General features: G+C 37.5%; 1 protein-coding gene across 1 annotated transcript in view; it reads left to right on the top strand.

Annotated features, from left to right (window-relative positions):
• Nucleotides 1-21700, top strand: part of EPB41L2 (erythrocyte membrane protein band 4.1 like 2) — a gene marked incomplete at both ends in the record, with an annotated part of 75155 nt that extends 53455 nt beyond the window's left edge. Inside the window, 11 exons of the mRNA XM_081997775.1 lie at nt 860-1507; nt 4049-4081; nt 7222-7368; nt 8765-8869; nt 11735-11884; nt 12964-13017; nt 13227-13787; nt 15979-16101; nt 16584-16682; nt 18770-18850; nt 21593-21700. Of these exons, the coding sequence (XP_081853901.1) occupies nt 860-1507; nt 4049-4081; nt 7222-7368; nt 8765-8869; nt 11735-11884; nt 12964-13017; nt 13227-13787; nt 15979-16101; nt 16584-16682; nt 18770-18850; nt 21593-21700 (2109 nt within the window). The remainder of the gene's footprint in view (nt 1-859; nt 1508-4048; nt 4082-7221; nt 7369-8764; nt 8870-11734; nt 11885-12963; nt 13018-13226; nt 13788-15978; nt 16102-16583; nt 16683-18769; nt 18851-21592) is intronic.
• Nucleotides 21701-25372: the final 3672 nt, after the last annotated feature.

The raw sequence follows: 25372 nt of genomic DNA, 5'->3' as shown, positions 1-25372 counted from the left end.
AGAGTAATTTTGTTTTCAAACATTTTTGCAAGTTAGCTACTCGTTTGATTCCTAGAGGGACTGCTGTGTTTCTCTGTGTGGTTCACATGTTCCCACTGCATTCAAGTGTAGGAAGGGAACAAATACCAACAGTTGCTTGGGTTTTTTTTTGTTTGCTGGCAAGCTGAAATAATTTAGAATTAGCCTAGGAAAAAGGCACACACAGAGTTTCTTTATGGGAGAAAAATGGTAAAATAAATTCCTATTTTTGACTTTGGGCTTGGTAAAATGGTGATACTCCCTTGTTTTCAAAGTGGCAGTATCTTTCAACATTTTAACCAAAAGAAGGAAAAAAAAAAAAGCAGTATTTTGGGAAGTTGTTCTAAGAAGCTGTTCAGTAAGGTTTTGTTACACATGCCAATTCTGTGAACAGCTTGCTTTCCCCTCTAGCCCAGATACTTTTTTCCCTTCCTGGCTGTCTTTAAGTCTTAGAGGAAATGGTTATAAACCCAAGAATCAAAGTGCCAGCTTGTTTTTCATGTACTCCACTGCCCCCTGACCTTTCTGCCAAAGCTTTGAATGTCTGTCCACTTCCATCTGTTGTAAGTGACTATTACAGTTCAAAAGTGCACAGTCCTTTACAGCCTGAGAACAAAACATTCGTAATGGGTTCCATTTCATAATCCACAGAAGTAAACAAGTTGGCTACTTGTAAAACACAAGGGTATTTCTATTTTTATTTGGCATTTCTATTGCGTTAGTAGAGCTATCTCTGCTTCTAAGTAAAAATTTTCACTAACTAATAATTTCTTTTTTTTCCCCCTCTTCTTGTGCCTTCAAACTTGCATTTTGTTGTGCTTTCATTTTTCACTGTGCTCAGAATTTTTTTCTTCAGCCCAGTCACGTACACCCATCATCACTACCCATCCATTCTGTGTCATCCCATCTCACAAACCTGTCACCTGTCCCTGAGATCGACATGCTTTCAGATATTTCAGAGGAAGATCCCTTTGGGGACCCCCTCCTTACCATCCCAGACATGTCAGAGTGCAATTCCATGAAAGGAACACCAGATCATAATAAAACCAAAATAGCTTCACTGAATAATGTCTTTGAATTTATGAGACCCCTAACTAGTCGAGGCTCCCCTGCTGTGGAGGGAAAAATCCGTACAACTGACTACAAAAGCACTGAGTTGTGTGTCTCATTCAACTTTATCAGATGCTTTTCTTTTAGTTTCCGTTCGCTGCTTGATGAGGATGGCTATATTACTTTTCCTAGCCTTCCTGATGTTTGCATCTCTTTCCTCCCACCTGGCCTTCAGCACTATATTCCTATTACCTCTCCTTCCTTCATCCCCTCTTTTCTCCTTATCTTCCTGCTGCTTCTGTCTGCTTTCCAGTCTATTCCTTTTTCACTCACATTTTCCCTTCCTCTCGCTCTGTCTCTCTGCTACCTGGAGCCTAAGGCGACTTCCTTTAGTGCTTCTAATGACAATGACCTGAATGGCAAAGGAGAGGAAGAGGAGGTGTGTAATTTTGCTGCTTAAATGTTGACACTTGCACATAGCTTTTACGCTTGTTCTCCCAGAGGCTTGCTCAGTTTTGCACACTTCCTAGTATAGGGATATGTCTATGTACATGCCTGTATATACATAAATATGCACACACACACACACATGTGTATATCTGTATCTTTCTAACTTTTCTCATCCGTGAAAAATTGCCACTGCAGGATTTTTAGTCAATAGATAGCTGGTGGTTTTTCTGCCTGCATTCCTACAGCATGCATAATTTCATTAGATTCCCCAGATACTGAGCTGCAGGTAGAGTTGCTTTGTAGTTCAAAATGTTTACAAGTACATAAATCTGAATACTGAAAGTGCTGTGTAATAATAGATATATTATTACTTGATACTATTCACAAGTTGTGCTACTTGCATTATGAGTTTGTGTTAAAATGCATGTCTCCTGCGTGCATTGACTGGAATGTGCATCTCCAAAATTCTGTTTAGATCTGAAAAGTGAAATTCCTAAAAGCTGAATTCAGAAAACAGTGAATGCTTTAAAATCATCATTTTTGTTATTCCAGATTTCGGATGTTTCTGCTCTAGAAGGGTGTGTGCAAAGTTGAGTCTGTCCAAGGCGCTTTTTTTTTTCTTTTAAGTGCTTTCATTAATCTCTAGCAGCAGTTAAGGTAGAGGCGAGACTCATTTCATTCATTAGCTGGGATTGTAGGTTTTGTCAGACTTTAACCAGTGGACTCTGAACGTTCTTTGAAATACACCGTTAAAATTGCTGTACAGAAGCCTCAGTCACACTGTTATGGTTTAGCTCCAGCCGGCAGCTAAGGACCACACAGCCACACACTCACTCACCCTCCCCCAGTGGGATGGGGGAGAGAATTGGGAAAAAACTCGTGGCTTGAGATAAAAACAGTTGAATAGGACAGCAAGAGAGAAGGAAACAACAATAATAACAACAATAATAATACCGACAAAGGAATGTACAAGAACAAGTGATACCCAATACAGCAATTGCTCACCACCCGGTGATCGATAGCCCATTCCCAAGCAGTGATTTCCGCCCCGCGGCCAACTCCCGTTTATGTACTGGGCATGACATCATACGGTATGGAATATCCCTGTGGCCAGCCTGGGTCAGCTGTCCCGGCTGTGTCCCCTCCCAGCTCCCCGTGCACCCCCAGCCTGCTCGCTGCAGGCCAGCGCTAGAAGCTGGACTGTCCTTGACTGCTCAGCAACAGCTCAAAACATCAGCACGTTATCAACATTTTCTCATCCCAAACCCAAAACACAGCCTCACACTAGCCGCTGTGAAGAAAATTAACTCTATCCTGGCTGAAACTAGGACACACACTAACATGTTGCTCTGATCATCTGGAGTGGTTGACAAAATGCCTCTTTTCCTTATGTCTGCTGTGCATGTTACAGCAATACCACTAGAAAAAGGTGGATTATTTTTGATTTTCAAAGGAAATATGAAAATAAATATTGTAGAATCAGAAAGGGAGAGGGCCTGTTCAATGATACGTTTAACAAAGTTTGTGAAACTGGTTAAATCAATACAATGTACATATTAAAAACATGATAAATATGACATGATGTCAATAAAAACACCAATCTAAGTTTGAAATAATGAAAAACATTAAAGACTTCCTCAATTTTTCTGTACCCTAATTCAGCCCATCATTTGTAACATAAAGTTGCAGAAAATGGAACCCCAGATAGGTGAGAAATGAATAAAAATGCGATATATACCACATTATGTGTGCATTCGCACAGAATCCAAAACGCAACAGTATGTGCAGTAAGTAAACCCCTCTTCGAATTTATGTGCTTGCAGTGTTGACTTCTAAATGCATCTTTTCCTAAGACTAGCAGTTGGTATTTTTTACCTGTGGAAAGACTGGGAAGTGGTTTGCTTTATAAAGAACGTTGTTCCTTAAAGCATTCAGAATACTTGGAGGCAAGATATGAAGATTGGCTATCATTTCCAACAGAGTGTATTGCAGTTTGAGGAAGAATATATTCACCTAAAAAGGGGGTTGGCGTGCAGATAACTCGTCCCAAGACAGCAACATTCTTAAAATAAATAAGACACTTTGTAAATACAGTATTTAGGTGTTTGACTTGAATCCTAGACTCTTTTACCAAAAGAACTCATGCATTAGATTCCATTTTCCCATCAACTTGTTGCAGAGTTTAAGGCACTTACCATAGAACTTATGCATATCATTTTTTTTTTTCTTTACTCATTCTTAAATTTCCATCTGGGAAAACACTGAAAAGTACAGCAAGAAAGGGACATGGTGTGAAACTTCCATTTTTCATACCACTTATGCCAAATAGTACTTCAGCCATTCTACGACAATGTAGGTGAAGGAAGACCAAAGTCGCTTAATAATTTCAACAACATCTGGGGCCGAAACAGTAAAGGTCTGTAAATATAGCACACTTTGCAGCATTTACAAAGAGATGAAGCCTCTGTGTTATTCTGTAAGCGTATGTTAACAGTTTCTTTTCTTGATAATTTGCCATGTGCTCACATAGGTGGAATCTGAAGAGGAAGAAGCACAGCAGAAGGTGCATCGTTGTTTTTTTACAATTAAATCTGGCTGTAGCTGCCTGCCTTGTTAGCACTCTGTGGATGTAATCTGAATTGTGCCTTTTCACCTTACCATTTTATTTCCTTTATTTAACTGTCTGATTCTAAGGGTCTTTTTTTATTTACTTGCTGGTATACTGGTATATTTTATGTTTATTTTGATTGTTTTTGTTTGTTTGTTTGTTTGTTTTTTTGTGTGGTTTAATTTCACAGAGCAATTCCTTGAGAGTAGACGGGGAAAATATTTATGTCAGACATAGCAATTTAATGTTGGAGGTTTGTATATAATATAAGAAACGCTCTCCCTTTTCACGGACTGCCAGGCTGCATGGGATGGGAAATCACTTGCAGGCTGTTATGGACACAATGCATGAAGTGCATGGGGGAAAAAAGCTTGGAAATGTTGCATGTTATAATGCTAGTTTCTGAGTTTATTTTTTTTTTAAATTACAAACAAAACAAAATTCAAACAAAAAAACCTTTATCTTGAATGTTGAATGTACATTTTGTTTATTTTTGCTAGGTGTTTTCAAGGTGGCAACTGGGAATAATAGCCCTATTTAGAGAAAGCACATAGGTCCAATTAGTAATCCTACATGGGATTTTATACATTGCTCCTCAGTGCATGCATCTTTTGTTGAGCAGGGTTTCTAGTTATCACCAGTTTAATCAAACTTTATCAAATACATTATCTGAATATCACCAGTTTAATCAAACTTTATCAAATACATTATCTGAATAAATGGAATAAATGTAAGGCACAAGCAGTGATAGAAGTATGGAAAAAACAATTCTGGTTCTGATGCTCATTGATTTTAGGAGCTTTGAGAAATGTATATGAGGATCAGGTTTTTAAAGGGAATGTTTAGATATGTTTCTGAAATCTTTGCCTCATTTTTTCACTTTTCAAATGGAAGTAATTTTTGCTTCCTAAAGGTTGGTTTTCATTGGAGATGAGCAACAACAAAGAGCTTTGAACAGTATGTGAATGTGTAGTGCTTTGTCACTGAAGTAGAGATTTTTATTATAAGAATTTCCATATAGTATGTTAATCTGGATTATTTTGTCAAAGAATGTCTGTAGTTATAATCAGTGTCATTTAACTTGTGGTTAATAACATAAACTAGTAACTGAGGAAATTTTAGAAAATCCTACTGCCGTCTTCAGTTTTATTCATCCAGATGGGGCTGTAAATAATTCCCTTTGTCACAAAAGCTGTCTTTTAAAAAATCATTGGGTTTGTTCAGTAATAAGGAGATGTATGGACTGCAGTAACCCAACTAATATGTTTTATGGCTTTTTGCAGCTTTTGATCACTATTGAAACTGCTTGTGTATAACTTACTAAAGCGCTGAAAGTGTGCATTGCATAACTGTGCTTTGATCATGTCCAAGAAATGTGCCTTGTGTCAAGCCAAGACAGGTTTTAAAATTTTGACATGATTGTTATGAGCTTCATTGTGTAGTGGAATACCTTTGGTGTAAGGTTTTATTTCACTCAGAAAACACATACTTTAGGGGGACGTATTTAATGTCTTGTTTGTGAGTCCTAGATTAAAAGTGAAGCATTGGTCCTGTGACAATATGAACCTACTGAGCTGCCAGAAGGGGAGAGGTTCTTAGTGTTCAAAATGCGCGTGTGAATATTTGTAGACTTGGGAAATAGATGTGCAGCACCAAACTTTTACTGGTGCTGAACACGCAAGTGAAAAGAAATTAGGAACTAATGAGTTTGTATTGGGTTTGATTTTCTCATGACTTATGGTGGGTTGTCTTTGCATTGTGAGCACTGACTATAAAAATCCTAATCAAAAAGTTAAACTTCAACATTTTCTGTTAACAAATATAAAATCTTTGAACAAAAACCAGATGCTTTACCTAAATTATTGTATCTGATTACATTCTTTTGAGAAAACTTCATTAATAACTATGTCTACATTCATATTATTCCTTTTTAATCTTCAGTCTTTGAATTCTGTACTAAAAATGGATCTGAGACTTAAACTTGAATTTCACCACAGAATACTGAAAAAATATTCTTGTGTTAGAGTGTGCCTAACCAGCATAGGCTTTCTCAAGGCCTGACATGCTGGGAGGAAGACAGATTATGAAAACAGAGTGAAATCTGCACTTCCCACCAAAGCCCAGCATTGTACTTAAAGGATAATGAATTTCCGAGAGAGCTAAGCAGATAGATTTTTGCCCACTTACCAGAACAGTTATGTTTCTGCATAGCTCACGATCCTAATGCCTGCTTCTGTATCTGGTACAAAGTGAAAGGCTAGTTTGTAGTTATTTGATCCAAGGTGCTGCAGCTTAGCCTCAGTGGGTCATCATAAAATATAATTTGATATTCATGCTATGGTGTCCCCTTTGGCACTTGCCTATGTAGGTGCAATTTAAAGAGAACATCTCTTTGGTATTGATGTGCACAAAAACTATCCCTACTTGAGCGCTGTGTCTGCTGTCAGGTTCTTAAATGTGGAATTGGCAGATATCAGGCTTTAAGTCTTTAAACCTGGTTTAAGCCTACATGACAGGCACAATGAGTGGTCCCTCTGAAGTTAAGCAGGTGTTAGTTGCTCGCATATTTGTCCCTGTAGCATTGTCTTCAGAGAAGTATTTTTCATAGAGCTTGTAATACCAAGAAAGATGCATTTTTATAATGTGTCTTGGGTTAGACTGCTCTTTCTTCCAGCTGCCTTCAGTAATGTTAGTTGTGCAGTATCCCAAAACAATGGCTTCTGTGCCTACAAATTCTAGATGAAAGCAAGCAACTACTGGAAATTATGGTTGTTTCATAGGGCTACTAGTTTCATGCTTCAGATTAAAATAGCCCGCTGCTACCATATACAGCATTATTTTTCCTTTGCCTTAAAGTATGGAAGAAATGGCGTTTGAGTGGCCCTTCATTACAAAAAACAAAACAAAAAAAAATCTTAGTTCCCTTATAGCCTTAAACTTTTTTACTTTAAGGCACTCCAAAGAAGAACAGCTCTTCAGACACAAGGCACTTTCCTTGGTTTGGTTTCTTTTTTTTCTTTCTTTTTTTTTTTCCAGTTAAGTTTGCTTTTGTTGTTGTGTTTTGTCCTACTTTGTTTTATGTTGCGGGTTGCTAGGACCTGGATAAGACCCAGGACGACTTACTGAAACACCAGGCTAGCATTAGTGAGCTCAAGCGCAATTTCATGGAATCCACACCTGAACCACGCCCAAATGAGTGGGAAAAGCGGCGTATCACACCTCTGTCCCTACAGACACAAGGGGTATGTCACTGCAGACACTTGTCCGCATGCGTTTCCATACAACCCTGTACGTAATATAGTTAATGCAGTTTGTCCTTTAGATTAACACTTTGTCTGGCTAATGGAATATTTATTTATACTAAGTATGCATTAACTTTTTACCATTTACCGTTGGACCTGACTTTAAATAATGTGTGGAATTCTATTCTTCTACAAGAACAACTGAATTAGAATCACTAGAAGAAAATGGAGGTGATGGTAGGATTTTCCTGTGTGTTAAGGACAGCTTAAATTTCACTCTGGTTAACACAGACCAATGGAGATAACTTTTCAGTGACAGTAGAACTTTTCTCTCCTTTTCTCTTTAAGTCTTCCTAGACGGCTTGTGTATAAATACACATGCAGCCTGTGTGTTGTTTCAGAAGGACCTTACATGATCAGTTAATTTAGAGTGTTGACTTCTTCAGGACATATCTAATGTAGTTTTTAAAATTTACTCACCTTAATCTCCAAAAGTCTGTAAAATGAATTTACCTACTGTTTCTCTATACCTCTTTCCTGACTGAACCTAAAAACAGCAGTTTGGAAAACAATTTTCTACGAGTATCATCCTGAGTGCTTGTGGCAAGAAAACTACCCAAATAAATTTCTCTTGCTGTTGTGAAACTTTTAGTTTTATGAGGATCTATTTGCTGCTTCATTCATAGAGTAGGAGAGCAAATCAGTCTTTGAAAGCAATCAGTTTATCTTCTGCTGTTATCCTTTCCTTAAACCATTGTTCTTAACCTTCCCTCCTAAATATACTGTTGTCTTATCCCATTAAATTCTTAAATACTCTCTTCAGTGCCCAGAGAGGTGAACTTTCAATTAATTTAAATTGCTTGATGCTACCAAATGACTTTTGTTAATAAGACATTATTTCGGTAAGATACTTAAGCAATCTGAACTGTGAGTATGTGCATACAGATAATACAGCCACTAACTGTATGGATCATTTCTTTAAGGACTCTTTTGTTAATTCATGATTACTGCCAAGAAAGTATTCCTCAAATTTCTGAGTAGTACCTGAATGTTTCTACACATAGTGGCATATGCAGAGCTACAAATGCTGGTCAAATTTTCAAATGGCCATGACACATTGGTTCATTTAATAGCTATAAATATCTTTTTGGTTAAAATAGACATTTATGTAAAAGTATAACTAAATTTTTGTTATGTGGTTGTGCGTATTATCTGTGTTGATTTCTTTGTATTGAAGACAAGGCCCCCCTGAGTTCTTTTATTTCTGATTGGTGGTTTTTTTCCTCATCTAGTATGTTGTCGCTTTCAGATGGTTTGGTTTTATGTTTATGTGTAGTGTGTGTCTGTCTCATTGCCTGTTGATTTACACTGGTTTTATAAAATGAAAACCAAATAGAAAAAAGGAGACCACATTTTCCAAGTGAAAACGCTGCCTGGGAAGGAGAACCAATGGACTGCAATGCCATGGATGGCTGGAGCAAAACCGGAGGAAACTGATAAGGTGGCTGCCCTGAAACCTACTGCCTTTTTGCTGCATCTGCTGTGGGCTAGCTTGGGCACTTCTTTCTTTTTCTTTTTTTTTTTCCCCTGATGGAGATAACTTTTTTAAGCCAGTATTAAAAGGAGAAGGTTGAGTTGTAAACCAGGATCTGTGTGTCTGTATATGTGTGTATATATATACACATATATGAATGCCAGCAACATTCTGCTTAAACACCAAACTAGCTGTGAAGTTCTGAATGGCTCCTACTTGAAAAGAAAACCATTTTTTTCAATGCATAATTGCTGTATTTTCTGTGACTAGGATGACAGCAAAACAAGTATTTCCATTCTATATGGAAATAATGGTCTGCAGTTATTTGACACTTCACACAAGAACTTTTGTTTTATATGTTCACTGTGTATTTTATTGATTATTCAAATCAATAATGCTGTAGAAGCAGCTTCATTTCAAAAGCAACCTAGTTCTGAGTACCTCCACACTTCCGTATTTCTGTCTTCATCCAGGAAAAGAGGGAGGTTTTCTCCCCCAGACACTAGTTTAACATCTATGCAGTGAAGAATACTATATAACCAGTGCAACTGCTAGCAGTGTGATAGTGATGATGGGTAGCAATTGTGATGTTGCTTTTTCACATCACTTTTAGACTATTTTCTAGGAATTGGGACAAAAGTAGGTTAATGTGAAGCTGTCTGTCCTGTTTCAGTAACATATAAATACAAGGTTTGGGAAACTGTGTATTTCCATCCTGAATGACTTGTTGATGGATGTAATTCAAGTAAGTGTAGTTTGTGTTCAAGTGTTTCGTTACCCCCAATTTATAAACTTGCTGGTATTAGTAAACTAATACATTGCTCAGTCCTGTTCCTGGACTGTATGATTCCTTGCCTGTCTTTTAGGATAGTTGGACAATAGATGAGAATAAAGCAGGGATACCACTGCTGATATTCTTTCTTTTCTTCCTTCTTTTGCTCCAGTGTAAATACTTGCAAATAAGTAATTTTCTGTGTATGGGAAGTGTTATTCTGGATACATCTTGTTTGTGCCACTGTTACCATCGTACTCCCAGAAATGCACAGCATCTGTGACTTAATTATAACAGAAGTTGTGACACATTGATACGTATGTCACAAATAAATATGGATACCCACAATGTTTTACTTTTTTTAATCCATCTCCCTCCTCCCTTTCCCTCGGCTGCTTGTAAAGAGTATTTCATGTTAGTGCATATGACTATGTACCAGAATGAATTTGCCAGGAATTTAAACATCTTCACAGGCTGATACATTATTGTAATTACAGTAATTTGATTAAAAGTGCCAATTCTATCTAAACATTTAATTATTTTTACTAGATGCCTCCTCAGGGAACAGGGCTTACATTATCAAACAAATTGTGTGATTCAGGTTTTCCTTTTAAAAGATTAGACGACCTAAAAATTTGAAGGTGGTGAAATGCAAAAAGATGGGTGGTATGCGCCTGCCTTTAATTATATACATATGTTGGGGGGGAGAGAGAGAGATGCACACAGTCAGACCACATAAAGACTCCCCGCTACCACCACCTCCTTTTTTTTCACTGCTTTTGAGTGGTTAGAAAGCACGTGGTACCAGAGTATGGTAGAAGGAGTATCATCAATATTTTTGCCTTTTGATGTAATCTATAAATGGATGGACAGTTATTGGGTGTGGTAAACTAGGGAAGGAAAGTGGGGGTGAGGAACACATTGCCCTGATGGATATTAAATATTGCATAAGAGCAGATTTAGTAACTTGCATTCACATTAAATTTTCTTAGCCACCTTTGAAATAAACTTTAAATTTTCTTGTAGGGAAAAAAATACAGGGGTTCTTTTTCTTTTCCTTCTCTGTTCTTTTGCATGCCGTATGTGTGTATGTAGTATATGCACAGTATATTAACTGTGTATAATGGTGTAACTTATGTCGGTTCAGATTCTACGTTGCTCCTCACACGTTTAGTCCACACGGACTGCAGCTGTCTGCATGGCACCTTGGCTTTCCCCAGGCGTGTGTTTCTGCCGGGATTTGCTCTAGTACCCTCTTCTGACACCGAAATGTATCTTACTGAATGCTGTCAAAATGTGTGATGTGTCCATGTTAGGTATTTGTTATATTATTGGCTTTTTATTTTAACTGTTTTTACTTCTAACTTAATACAAGGGCTCATGGAAGGAAAACTGGGATAAAGAATTTTAGCCTTTTCAGAGGCTTGTACCCACATGAACTTTAAAAGTTTGCTTTACCATAGAGAAAATAGACCAGACTATGAACATCATTTATGCTTTAAAGCAACGTACCCTGTTACATATGTTTGAATAAAACAAGTTTTCCCAGCAGAATGGGAAAGGCTTTTTGAAAACAGATTCTTTAGCAGAAGCGGATTTGCTGAGGATATTTAAGAATTTGAAAAACATATACATAACAGATAATATAAAGAAAACCTTGTTTCAGCGTTGTGGGTATGTATTGTTCCACGCAAATGTATCTGACTACCCTGAAGCTCTGAGCCAATCAGGCATTAGGAGGTGTTAAAAATGGATTTTTAAAAGGGAAAAATCCCAATAGTAAATATGGAATTACTGCCTAAGTACATTGTTCTGTTTGGGAGATCCATGGAAATGTTAATGTTTTTAATTTTTATCATGCGATGTGCATGGTGGAGAGATGACCGTGTGTGGTGGTGACAGCAGTTTCTGTCCCGTCTGCGCTCGTGCCACCTCACGGGCCCCTACTGCCTCCTCCTCTTTGTCGTGTGTCTCTCCTGCCAAACCTTGCCTTTGTAGGTCGCTGCCGCTCCGTCCGTCACTGTTTAATTCTTTCCTTTCCCTTTTCTAACCTCGTCTAGAGCCTAGAAGAGGAGATAACGTCCATTTTGTTTAGTAAGGAGGGCCTTTGCGCTGGCACCAGAGGGCCCTTCGCCGCCGCCAGCGTGGGGCCAGCAGAGGGCGCTGCGGGGGAGGAGACCGCCGCCTCGGCCGCGCCGCCGCCGCCCCAGGTGCTTCCCCCCGCCGGCCCTGCCGGCCGCCGAACGGTAGGGGCTGGGCAGGCCACCTGGCCGCGGGGCTGGGCTCCCCCCGCCTACAGCGGTCCCACCCACCCCCAACGCCTTAAAAATGCCAGAAAGGGGGCCTGCCTGCATCTTACTTCTCGTGTGGCAGAGCCGGTAAGCTGGTGGCTTCTGTCAGCGGGCAGAGGGAGAGATCCAGATCCAGCTGGAGAGCTTAACTCTGGGTTTGCAACAGTCAAAAAATATGAATTGGTGCTTCTTTGAGTTGGCTTGCACCTTGTAGGTGCTTTGCTTGGTAAACAGCAATAAAAGCTAGGATTAAGTCACAGATGATGTGTTGATTTTTGTATTCTTATCGTTTGAACTCAAATTTTGCTGCAAACCGCTAAAAATACATTAGATCAAAAAAACCCCTACCTCATATGTAATTTACAGTGGGCTTTCTGGGATATCCATCACAGATCATTTTGTTGCGGAACAAATACAAATATAACTGCTTTAATCTCATCATTTTGGCTTCAAACTGAATTCTAATGGGATCACCTGGGTAATAGTGTATTGCTATTCTGACAACATACCACCCTAAACACTCTCCGTCATGCATTGTTACATGAAGTAACAGACCAAATATGAGCAGCTAATAAAATCTTACACTAAAGTCTTTTTTTTTTATTTTGTATGATGAGAAACTGATATTAGAATGCTAAATAGTTTTGGGCTTTTTTTACTTTCCCTTAGTGTTATTTATTCTTAATTCCTGATTTAACTGAGAGAAATAACTGCCTCAGTAGCATCACTGGCCACTGCATTCATGCTTTTACTTTCAGTCTTTCATAATTAAATTCTTACCCAAATTAATAATGTCCATAATTCTTACTTACTTTTGAATGGAATATTTCAGTGAAGTGGAAGGAAAGGAGCATAGTTCTGTGTGAGTCTTGCAGTGAATACACGCTATCTGCCTAGTATCATGTATATATATTCTTAAAAGCTTGCTTGGAGGATGTTGCACTGTTGAAAAGAGTTATGCATTGATTTTTGTCCTCTGATTGCTTTTTGTTTCGCAGAGACATGCTTCCAGAGCAGAAGGGCCTTGTACTGGAGTCAGCGATGCTGATAAGGTTCTACTGATTTTTTTCCATAGTTAAATTTGGCTCTAACTCTTCCAATCCATCTTCATTCTTTCTTTCCTTCCTTTTACAGTTAACCATCACAACCATCTTTTGTCTTCTACATGACATGAACCAGCCATCAGCTAATTTTATTTCCATCATTTTAATTTATTCATATACTCTACTTTTGTTTTTCCTCATCCATGTTTTTCGTGCAGAGTTCACATGAGACTCTGGACATAGTGGAGGAGAAGAAGCAGGCAGAGGTTGGGATAGAAGAAACACTAGTCATAGACGAAACCAACAAAGGGAAAATGCAAGTTGCCACTGATGCTGGGGAAACATGTAAGGTGGAGCATCTGTCAAAAAAGGACTCTTCATCATTGCCATCAGATAGTAGCAGCAGCAGCAGTAGTAGTGAGAGTGAGGATGAAGAGGTGGGAGAATACCAGCCACATCATAGGGCAATTGAGGAAGTCATCAGGGAAGAACAGGAAGAAGAGGAAGACATGAAAAGGAAAGAACATGAAGAAAAAGTACAGCATGTGGAAGCCACACCAGAAGGCAATAAACTAAATGTACCAGATGAGCACACACAAGTTACAGATGAAGATTTGGTCCAGGAAAATGCAGTTACCATAGCTACAGAAGAGAAGAATTTGTCAGAGGAAAGTAAGCAAGATTTAGGTGAAGAAAGAGAGGAAGAACACCTCAAACTCAATGGAGATGTGTCTCATGTTGACATTGATGTTGCACCACAAATAATTTGTTGTTCAGAGGTAAATGGTAGAACAGTTTGACAACTAGATTAAGCAGAGATATTTCTTGGGGTGAAAATATACCTGCCTTTCTTCTTCTCCTATTCCTCCAGCTCTTCAGGCATCCAACAAGATTCAGATCATTTGGAAGGGGAAACCATTGATGAGCAGTGAAATTCTGTCTCCTTCAGTTATGGTTTCTGACTTTTTGCTAGAACTGAGTGAGAATCACCAGTAAGGCAAACCTTCCGAAGACTGACATCTGCTTTTTATCTCCCCCTTATTTTATATGCACATACATAATGTAGATTTATTATTTACATGTTTCCAATGTTTTGAGTCTCGTCTTGTCTATTTGTCAATTGTTTTTGACACGTCCATGACATGTAATTGTGATTGGAAAGCTATCGGCAATTGAAATTAGAAAACACCCGTCACAAATTTTTGTTTCTTTTTTCCCCCCTCATTACTCGCTGCTTTTCTTGCCTTTTTTTTTTTTCCTTTTAAAAAATGTTATGGAGTTGTAGACTAGAAATAGCGTGGCTAAAAATTGCATAGGTGAGAGCACTGCACTGTAAAGGGATGAAGCGTATATCACAGTCTTACTATCAAGTCTTCTAGTGCAGTAGATATTTAGGGAAGCATGCTTGGGTTCCAGTCACAGTCAGTTGTTTTAAGCCAAACAAGGTTGAAAGGTTCATTACTGGGCAAACTTTATAAAGAAGCAGAAAGAGAAAAAATGAAGCGCAGGGATGCGTCTCTGTAAAGTTGGCATGATCTTCTGCTGAGTTTTTCAACAGTTGGGTGGTTTTTTCCCTAGTTATCTACCTGCTTGTTCTTGCAATGGTGGCAATTTTTTTCTTCTTTGCACTTAAATCCAAACAACTTACCTTCTTTCTTTTGTTGTCTTTTGCATACACAGGTATTCTGATTAATGGCTTGAAAGGGTTGTGGGTTGCAGGCACCCACACTTCCTAAAAACATAGCTGGTTTGGAGGAAGGCGAGAAGGGAGAAGTGTGTGCAAATGTGTGAAGGAAAGAAAGGATTTTTTTTTATTCCCTGGGATTTCCCCCCATGTGCATCCAAAATCAATGGGAGATAGCAACTGGTGCATCTAGAAAAATATCAAAAGGCTTTAATAGATTTTTTTTTTTTAAAGTTCTTAAGTATATTGAAAATCTTCTCCAATAGCTAAGTCACAAGTTCACTGGCTTACAGACCCCTGGTTAATTGCTTGCTTTGTGATATTACAGGGAACACCACTAGCTGACTCTAAATGACTAAAATTGATTTTTAGGATTGTTGTCAAAATATATAGATATAAGGAAGAAATTTTTCACAATGAGGGTGGTGAAACACTGGCACAGGTTGCCCAGAGAGGTGGTAGATGACCCATCCCTGGAAAGATTCCAGGTCAGGTTGGACGGGGCTCTGAGCAACCTGATCTAGTTGAAGCTGTCCCTGCTCATTGCAGGGGGTTGGACTAGATGGCCTTTAAAGGTTCCTTCCAACCCAAACCGTTCTACAATTCTGTGATTCTAAAAGACGACGTTTATTTCTGGAATTATTACATTGAATTTAGACTGCTTAAAATCCAGTTGTCAAAGTTTTTTTTCTGTTCCAGAAGTACTATGTATTAAAAAGTTGAACTTCTACGTAATTTGCTTGGAATTTCTAGTCCTTATTTGCAGTTTGACCGAGCAGTGATAGGTATTTTCCCAGATTAACTCTAATATGAAGTTTATCCATCTGAGCTAGCTATCAGCTTCTTTATGCAAACTAAGATTTATTTTTTTTTCCCTAGTGATGCTCTTTTACCCATTTTCAATACCTGTGTTGCAGCTTGGTTTTACCAGTTGATAGTAGTGTGATATGTACTGTTGGCTGAAACACAGAACTTTGGCAAGGTTATTAGGTGATTAAATTTTCCTACCATGTTATGTAGCTACTAGAGGGCTCGTTTATTATTCCAACTTTTTTTTTCTTTTTATTCCTTTTTTTTTTTTTTTTTTACTGTTATGGCCTGTGCAGAAATCTTTGCCTTGTATTAGCTTCATTTCACTTTGCTTATTTATTGCATGCTTTTTGATTGGGAAGACAGTCAAATACTTATTGTTACGATTTTCTTGAGTTTTGGGGTTTGTTTTCTTGGCCTCACTTTACAAACCTTATTCTGTCTTTTGAATTGATTGGTTATTTCTTGCACTACAGCCTCCAGTAGTGAAAACAGAGATGGTAACCATTTCAGATGCCACACAGAGAACTGAAATCTCCACTAAAGAAGTTCCAATTGTTCAAACAGAAACTAAAACTATCACATATGAATCTCCACAGGTATGGTGGCTGGGTGATTGGTTTTTATTCCAGTTACTTGTAGATCAAAACAGATAATGTCCAAAAAATGCTTTTCAAAAAACTATTTTCTTGCGGCTAAGGCTATACTTTGGCTATGAATTAGGTAAGTGAAATGTTTGTAGACAAAGCAGTATTACTTCTGAAGTTCTAAGTAGTTTTTTTTTTATGTAAGGTCTTAGTTGCTGTCTGTAAATGTATAACTTGTTTATAGTTTTGGACATTTGATTAAAATATGTCATTGCTCCTGAAAGGAACATGTAACTTTGATCATAAAATTTACACAAGAATGAGCCATAATGACAGTCTTACATGACTCGGGAAACTTGGATGGCTTCTATTTAGATTTCAGTTCTAACTGAACTAAAGAATGTGTTTGGTAAGAAAACCAGCCTTTTCTTCTGTGAAAACAGGGTTTTTAAATGCCATAATACAAAAGTACCTTTTTTTTTTCTTCCTTACAGTTTGATGGCAGTGCTGGTGGCAATGCTGGTGTGCTGCTGAGTGCACAGACTATTACATCAGAGTCAATTTCTACTACCACGACTACACACATCACAAAGGTAAAATATAATAATGTTTCTCTGAACTAAAAAAAACACACCAAACCCTCAAAATAAAGTCTTATGTGAACTTTCTCATGTATCTGCTAATTTATTGAAGAAAACTGACTTGAAATGGATTGGTCTCATTCCAGGCATGTGCGAGAGTTAATCTTTCTGTACGCAGATTTTGAATAGAGAAGCCTTAACGAATAAGCAGAGAAAGGAAGAAAAATATAACTAGTTTTTTAGTACTTCATATAGGTCTTATTTCTCTGTGTGACAAATGAGCATGTACCTAAGTTTTTACAGTTTCAATCCGGTCATCATTCACTGATATCTTAAAGAATCTTCGTTAATGTAACTGATTTGTCAGAAGTCCGCAGGAGCCCTGCTAATAGCATCAGTTATAAGAATGAACTGAAAGAATGTTTTCTCAGCCTTTGTGTTGATGATCCTTGTGCTGCTATGTTTAGAGCATATTTAAAAACAGATTGTACCCCTAGATTACTTTGCAAGCATATTTTGGTGCTGAATTATGTGCTCTGCATTCCATGCTTGAAAAGGAAAGGAAAACTCGGTGTTTAACAGGACATGACATCTGTTTCAGTCTCATGTTTAATGGCAGAGTATGTTAGAACTACCAAAGTGTGACGATTATGATGATGATTGTTGTTATTATTAATTTATGTAAATATTTATCAACTTTTAGCTGTGCCCAGACAACACAGTTTTGAACTCTTGTCTTTGAACTCTTAACGTAGTTTTCCAAGAAAATTACAGAAAGCGTTGTTTGGTGTAAAGCAAAAAAAAAAAGATTTGGAATTTTCCCCCACCCCAAGACAAGAAGTTCACATCATCACAGAATGGAGCAATAATTCACTGCTCACTGGATATATATTCAATAGATATATATTAAAGACTGAAATATTCTGAAGATTGAAAATCATATTCACAATGTGACAGTGGAAGGATGATGTTGGAAAGTTGTCAGATAAAAGTCACATGAAATAAGTAAGCTCAGAATTTAGAATGTGTATGTTTCGTTATACAGACTAGTCAACAGGTCCTTTTCAGTCCCATGCTCCCTTTTGGAATCATTAAGTCATCACCATTTTACGAAAAAGGCTATATTCAATAAACTGTGCTACCACAGCTGGGGGGGGGGGGGGGCGCAAAAAAAAATGTACATTTAACTTGTCAAGTTCAGATGTCAGGTAATGCTGGTTTTTGGAAGGAACCATTAAAGTAAATGGTTTCAGTCTTGTCTTCTACTAAAAAGTTACTGGATTACTGTAATGCAGCAGATCCTTATCTTTTCGTACCAAATGCTTATCGCCAGTTGAAAAGACTTGTTTGAATTTTCTAAACTAACTTTCTGTTTTATGTCCCAAACTGCTGATTATTGATAAAGGGACCTGCCAAAGTAGTTTTAATATTTTAATGGTGTTCTTAACAGATTCATCTTGGATCTTTCCTAATATGGTCAGTGTATCAAGTAGTAGTTTATTCTTTCCTCTTATACAGGCTGATTTAAAAAAAAAAAATATAATGTTACTTCTCTGAGAATTTTTCTATAAGCTAAAACATTTTAATCATTAGAGTAAGAAATGAAGAAACAAAGCACAAAAGTATTTCCATCAGTAATGTGAAATATGTTGAAAATATCTCACTAAGGTCCATGAAAGGCAGAACTGAAAAACAGATCATCTTTGTATATAATGGCATAGGATTCTTCAGAGACTGAGACGAGGCCCATGACAGATGTGCTGAAATCAAAGAAGAGCCTCCTGAAATTTCCGTGTTGCCAGATTGATATGGTAGAAGAAGCTGGAATTCCAGTTTGTCTGCATATCTAGATCTGTTCAAACTTGGGTTCCAGTAACAGAAAAAATTCTCTATTGCTTGGTTTTTATCATGTTTAGCAATTGCTAGAATGTGACTAACTGCATAACTGAGAAAGGCAAGGATGATTTAGCACCGAGAATATTTACTACTAATTGCAACTCAGTCACAGAAATGTATTTGCTTCAGTGCAACAGCAGTGCTTTGTGGCAGTATGGAAAAAATACACGGATGTTTTCTTTTTTTGTGTGTGCCATCTGCAGATGGTAAAAGGTGGGGTATCAGAAACAAGAATTGAGAAGCGCATTGTCATTACGGGAGATGCAGATATTGACCATGATGAGGTGAGTATTTAAGCTGTTAACACTTACAGTGTGCTTTTTGTGGTCCAGTGAGATCCAGATGATGTTTCAGAAACCTGGAATAAGAGAAAGGTAGAGAAGCTGAAATAAGAGGCTATAGAAAGACCTTGAGACTGTTAATTGTGTAAAAGTTGTTAAGCAATCATGTTTTGTGAATAAGGAGCCTTTAGAATATAACTGAAAGAAAAACCACATTTGTAACTTTACATCATAGATCATATGAATGCATTTCTTACTATTTTTAAAGGGATTGCTTTTTTTGGAAGAGACCCAATTTGTTTAGTGCTGCTTTTGCCATTTGGTAGGAAAAGTATTACTAAAATAATCTTATTTTGATACATTAATCTGGATAAATGCGAGTCTCTACTGCATTGTGTCAGCAACATCCGAATGCAGCATTGAAAGCTTTGAACTACATTAAAGCATAAACGTCTCAAATTTAAAAATTATAAATAGAAGTTTTTGACTTCTATTTGTAGAATTCTGTATAACAAAAGTAATTGTTGATCTGCTGGAATTTTATGTAAGTACCTTTCATCTCTATCAGTACCAAAGCAGTATTTTACAGTGTTTTAGGAACTAAGGTTAAAAGCACTTCTACCTGCCCAATTAAGAAGGCTGAATTTAAGCAGTACACAGGAAAATAATTAAGCAAGTGCAATTATCTATTCTTTGTAGTGATGATTACACAATTTTTATTGTTTTTCATCTAAGAAACTGTAGTAACAAAGTCGATCAACTATCACTGGATAATACAAATGGAAAATCCTTCCAATAAAGTTGCAGTGAATCCAACTCTGACTTTATGAAACCTACACAAATCAATATAACAGAATTTAATTTAGGTTCTTAATTGTAATATACTGAGAGCTCTCGGGGAATTTAGTTGCATATTTTGATTGGCCTCCGGAAAGCAGCTCTTGACAAGTTGAATCTCTTCTTGAATCTCATAATTAAATGACAGGGCTGTTCAGCATCAGGCATGGCTCTTGTTTGCTTTGACACACATTCAGTGCACTTCAGACGTCTGGAAAGGTCACACAATACCTTTAGTATACCAGACAATTCTCTAAGCCATTCTTTGTTTTGAGATAAGTGAGTAATGAAGTAAAAAATGAAATTATAAAAAAGGAAATACAAAATAGGATTTGAGTTACTGAAGTTTAAAGCAGCAGTGAGCAGCTTTTAAGAGATTTAAGAAATCTCTACCTCTTTTTCTTCCATGGGTATGGAGCTCTTCAAATGCAGAAACTACATGCTGGATGTTTATTCCTTTGTCTTTTAGCTCCCTACATCACTAAACCAGTTTTCAATAGGAAAACAGTATTTTAATTTGGAGTTCAGAACACAAATGCTTGTATTACTTGTTGTAATTTAACAATTAGAGACTTAAGGTTTTTTCGTTGTTTATGGTTTGATTATAAACAATGATTCTTATATCTCAGCAGCCACTTTCTTATAAATCCTCATTGGTATTACAGAGATTACATTTGGCATATTGTAAAAGACAAAGTACTAAACATTTTTTAGGATTAATACATCAGCAAATACCAGTATTGTACCAATGCACACTGTGTGTTCTGTACATATTTCCTTAATAGGACTTCAAATCATTATCATATAAGAGTTAAGGTGGCTAATGCTGGTGTTTCCAATCTCTCTTCAGAGTTAGTTATTTCTTCTCCCACTTACCACCTATGGCTCTGGCAATTGTCACTTTCCTAAATTAAGATAAAACTTTTGTTTCAGTATATTTTTCTTGCTCCTTCTAGTATATTCAGGGTTTTTTTAGTTGTGGTTGATGCTAAGGTGAATAAACTGTGCTTCCTGTTGCCTCAGAATGCCTTGCAGTTTGGTTTTGTTTTTTTTTTATTGTGTTGGGTTCCAACAGTAATAGAGCTCACGTAAATAAGATTTAGATCAGGGGGAGGAATAGAAGGTCACAGGCACTCTTTTTACCTGTTCTGCCTCAGAGGGTGCTTTTATGTGGTTGACTGTAAAGCCTTGTATAGAACAGAACAGAATAGAATATTTCAGTTGGAAGGGACCTACAATGATAATCTAATCCAACTGCCAGCTGCATATATTGGTACATCTCTTAAGAAGATAAAATTTCTTAAAATGAGGAGGGATTATAAGAAACTGAGTAATACTTATATTTACACTTCCCTGAGTTGAGGTAGAGAAAGTTCTCTTAAACTAGTAAAAGGAGAAAAAGGAGATTCCTGGGCTGAGAAAGAAATTTCTGTTATAATCTTCTTCCAGAGTTTCAGTACAATACCTAGTACGCATTCCAAAGTATCTTTCCATTTTATTGAGGAAACTGAAGGGAACTCTGATTTTTATGTAGTGTACATTCTTGTTAAGTCTTTATTTGCTAGATCCATTGCAAAAGTTCAAAAACTTCTGTTTACTGAATACTTTTTGTCTCCTGAAATGAGCTGGAAAAGTTACAGGGTAACTTCATCATTATTTATTACTTCCTGAAAATTTTGGTAAATTTTTAGCATAGTGGGTTTTTGGGGTATTTTTGGTTGGGTTTTGTGGTTTGGGGGTTGGTTGGTTTTGGTTTTTGGTTTTGGGTTTTTTTTAACCCTGAGCCCTCTTAAGTTCAGGTTCTGAACAATTACAACCAACGTTTCTGATGCTACTCTCCCATTCTCTGGGCCCCATATGAATGTTCTTTTGCTGTTGTTGAGTTACATGTTTTAAATACATTTGCAGGCCCTGGCACAGGCAATCAAAGAAGCCAAAGAACAGCACCCTGACATGTCTGTCACAAGAGTGGTGGTGCACAAAGAAACTGAACTTGCTGAGGAAGATGAAGAGTAAAATGAAAAATGCCCTCCAGCACATAGTTCAGGTAAGCTTATGTATATAATTAACAAAAATGTAGCATCAGTTTTCTGTTGCATTCTGTAATAAAAGCCATGAGAAATATGGGGCGCCTTTGATATATTCTACCACAATTGAGTTGAAACAGGCGCTAACTGTAGCCTGTTAGTGTATGTATTTTTAACTTAAGTCCAATCTGACATTAACATACAATTTTATCACAGTACTCTCATGGTATTTCCTATTGTGTTTGGTCAAGTTGTTGTAGTTTATATTGAAGTGAGTTTGGGTTATTTCTGAATAAATAGGCTTCCCACTAAACAAGCAGGACGTAAGACAAGGACTGTAATTGTACAGGTAAACAGAAAAATGTGACACAGTCCTTGCCTTACATCTTGCTTGTTTAGTGGGAAGCCTATGTGCAGTTCCCAGTAGTGAAAGGGTACACTTGGACATTTCAGTTTAGTCAGTTAATTCTTAATCCTAAGCACACTAAAATATTTAACTGTTTATCGTTTTTGCAGGCAAGGAGGTAAATGCATTGCAAACTCAAGTTTTAAAGCCTCTTACCACTTGAAAGAGGTATTTGAAGGAATGTCAGTTTATTAGGCCCTCATTTCTAGGAGTAAAAAACGGAAAAAAACCCCAACAACCAGCTGTTGCGCTGGTTATATGCTAATGTCTTAAAGCTCAGTAACCGTTAGGGTGTGTAATGCTTTAGATTTCCTTTGCTTGTCACACTGGTTGACATCATGAAACTGAAGCTTACGATTTTTCAAACTTGATGGTTTTGTTAATTGTAGATTCAGATTCAAGAAAAAGGTTTAATTTGGAATAGTTAAATAACAGTCAGGGAGATTTAAAAATAAATGAAGTTTAAAAAGCAATGTTTTAAGCCTTTGGTGGGAGACATCTTTGTTTCTATTGATGAGTCTCTGTATTTAGCTAGAAGAGCAGAGGTGTCATTGGCAAGGGGAATCTTAAGAGAGTCATCTCAGGAGGGAAAACAGGTTTAGTACAACTTTAAGCTTTTAATATACATTTTGTTCAATGTTAATGTACAGGGAGACAAGGTAAAAGAAATACATTTTCTATTTTTTAATGAAATGAGAGTTGTCGTGATTATTATTTCCTTGGTTCAGTCATTTATACAATGGTGGTTGTGGCCCATGGAAGAGAGTTCTAGGTCCTGTACAAGCATGCATTCCCTTAGTCTCGAATGAAGTTTTTTACCAAAGAAAACTACCTGTCATAAACTTCATCCTGCAGCTTCAGGAGACTTCTAGATATCATGAGCATTATTCATGAAGTGCCAGGAATATATGAAAAATGAGACACTGACTTGATTCCAAATTTGATGTAAGCTACTATAAAGAGAGGAGGATTCACATAATCCTGGTCATTTCTCATGTTGAGAAGATCAGTTTTATTCCTGTACCCGAGTTTCCTAAGAGCTGAAGATTTCACTGTCAGGTATCACTTCTGTGATTCTCTGATGCAAGCATCAGTTTGAGAGGATATGAAGTACACCTACTGAATGCTTCTCTATGAAAAATGACCATTATTAAGGGATCTGAGCCTTCCTGAACTAGTCACATCACAGATGCGTATTTTCAGCTGAAAGACGTAGGCTAAAGCCTTAGTTTATTTCATCTACCCACAAGGGTCTTGCTTTTCTTTCACATCTGGATAGGAGCGGAGGGACTTATGTGGCTGAGGAAAGGGACAGCTAATATACGGTGCCAGCTATTGACACATATATGATCAGTTAGAGGCTGCATGTTGTGAGGTATTAAGAACAGAGTTTTTCTCTGTTGTGAGATATCTGTTGTCAGAGTTGTTGGTTCCCATCACTGCATACACCAACTCTTCTGGGAGTTTACCCTGAACTCCTGCTACCTGCAGCACTGCATAGAGCAACGGTGTTGAATGCCATGGAGAAGTCCACGAGGGTAAGAGTAGGATGCCTGCCCTCTGCCTGCAGACAAAGTTTATCCACCTTTTCCATCAAAGTGGTTCCAGTTGCCTTTCCTGGTCCCATGCAGATGGTGCTAGAAGTACAATGGTTTTTTTTTTTATTATGTGAGTCTATAAATTACCTTTTGACCAGTTTTCCTCTGAGCTTGCTGGGACGCTGGAGGTTTTACGTCGGAGTGGAGCTAAATTTGAGCTGCCCCTTGAAAATTTCTTCAGTTTTGGTCAGATTATTGTGTGTTTGAAAACAGAATGAATAAGTTTTGCTCTAAACTGTAGAAACCAGGAAAACAGCATGGATCAAGTTTCAAAGTGCTAGGTCAACACTCACCGGGATATTAATGTTATAACATTAATATTCATGTAATTATTATAACATTATACAATGTTATACACTGTGGAAATAACAAAGATTGCTTGTGAGGGAGATTGGGGAAAAGTCAACAAAAATTAGGAACTCTGCACAAATCTCTGTATGTTTTTTCACTGTACTTTTTTTTAGTGTTCAACTAGATTTGCTTTATAGCTTTGTTGCTTGGTGACACTGAAAATGGGTATAGCATGTGTGTTCCAGCTTGTTTTGAAAGCACAGGAGAGGACATAGAACTGCACTGAACTGTGAGATAGGGATGTGTGGATGAGTCCTCACATCCCATAAATTCTCCAGAAGGACTTGGAAAAGTCCACATCACTTTTGAGAGATCTATTAGTTTGTAGCAAGGAGAATGCTTGTGGTTTAGATAATTTCACTGACCCCTTGGTACACAGCAACATTAAACATGCCCACTCAAACCATCCTTCTTGTATTTTCAGCATTTACATAACAGGATCTAAGGTAGGAAGATATACAGAGACAGCAGAACAGATCATTTTGATTTGCCAGGATTTACTATTATAGTATGTGCTACTATTACATTTTTCATTTATTATTAATCAGTATGAATTTAAAGGTCTTGGGAGCAGGGGTTGCTTCTTCTGTTACATTTGTGCAGAATGTGCCAGTTTCTTCATGCTACCTTAATCCAGAAAACCATCTTTCAAATCAGTGTTCAACATAATCTATCCCATATAAGCTGAAAGGACTGTGTCATGGGAGGAAGAAACAATCTTGGCCTGTTTACACTACATTTCTACATTAGTGACTAACTGCAAAGTTGATTCTGTTCCTTCATCAAATATTTAACCACTCTGTAAAAATTTTATGCAGAAAAAACATTCAAAGAATTCCTTCTGTCTGCTGAGCGTGATTTTTTGCTTGTTTGAGAAATATATACCTTGTGGAATGGTATATATTGCAATGTATCGGAGAGCGTCAGATGTTCTTGTCCGAGTTTGCCAATTGCTTTACAGCTCTTGGTCTGAAATATATGAGAGGGTAAAAGAGGACTAATACAAAGACATTTCACCATGCTTCTCTTGTACTTGAGACCTGGTGACTTGTTTGACTGATGATGCCTCTCAGTTAAACATTAAGGAAAAAATTTAGTTGTCTAAACACAGGCCACCTGAAGTGCCTTGAGTATCTGTCTGCAGCTTGGACCATCCAGAGACCTATGCCCCCCTGTGGCAGGAGCTGAAGGGCAGGTAGGACTGCAGAAACAGCTCTGGGCAATTGTGTTCAGGCAATGGAATCATGCCACGAATCTTGATTAGTTGTTTCTAAGGTGATGAAAGCTCTGCCTCGATGACTACAGC

Source organism: Phaethon aethereus (genome assembly GCF_964289735.1).
Source record: "Phaethon aethereus genome assembly, chromosome: 3".
NCBI lineage: Eukaryota > Metazoa > Chordata > Aves > Phaethontiformes > Phaethontidae > Phaethon > Phaethon aethereus.
This window is presented reverse-complemented; position numbering and strand designations above follow the sequence as displayed.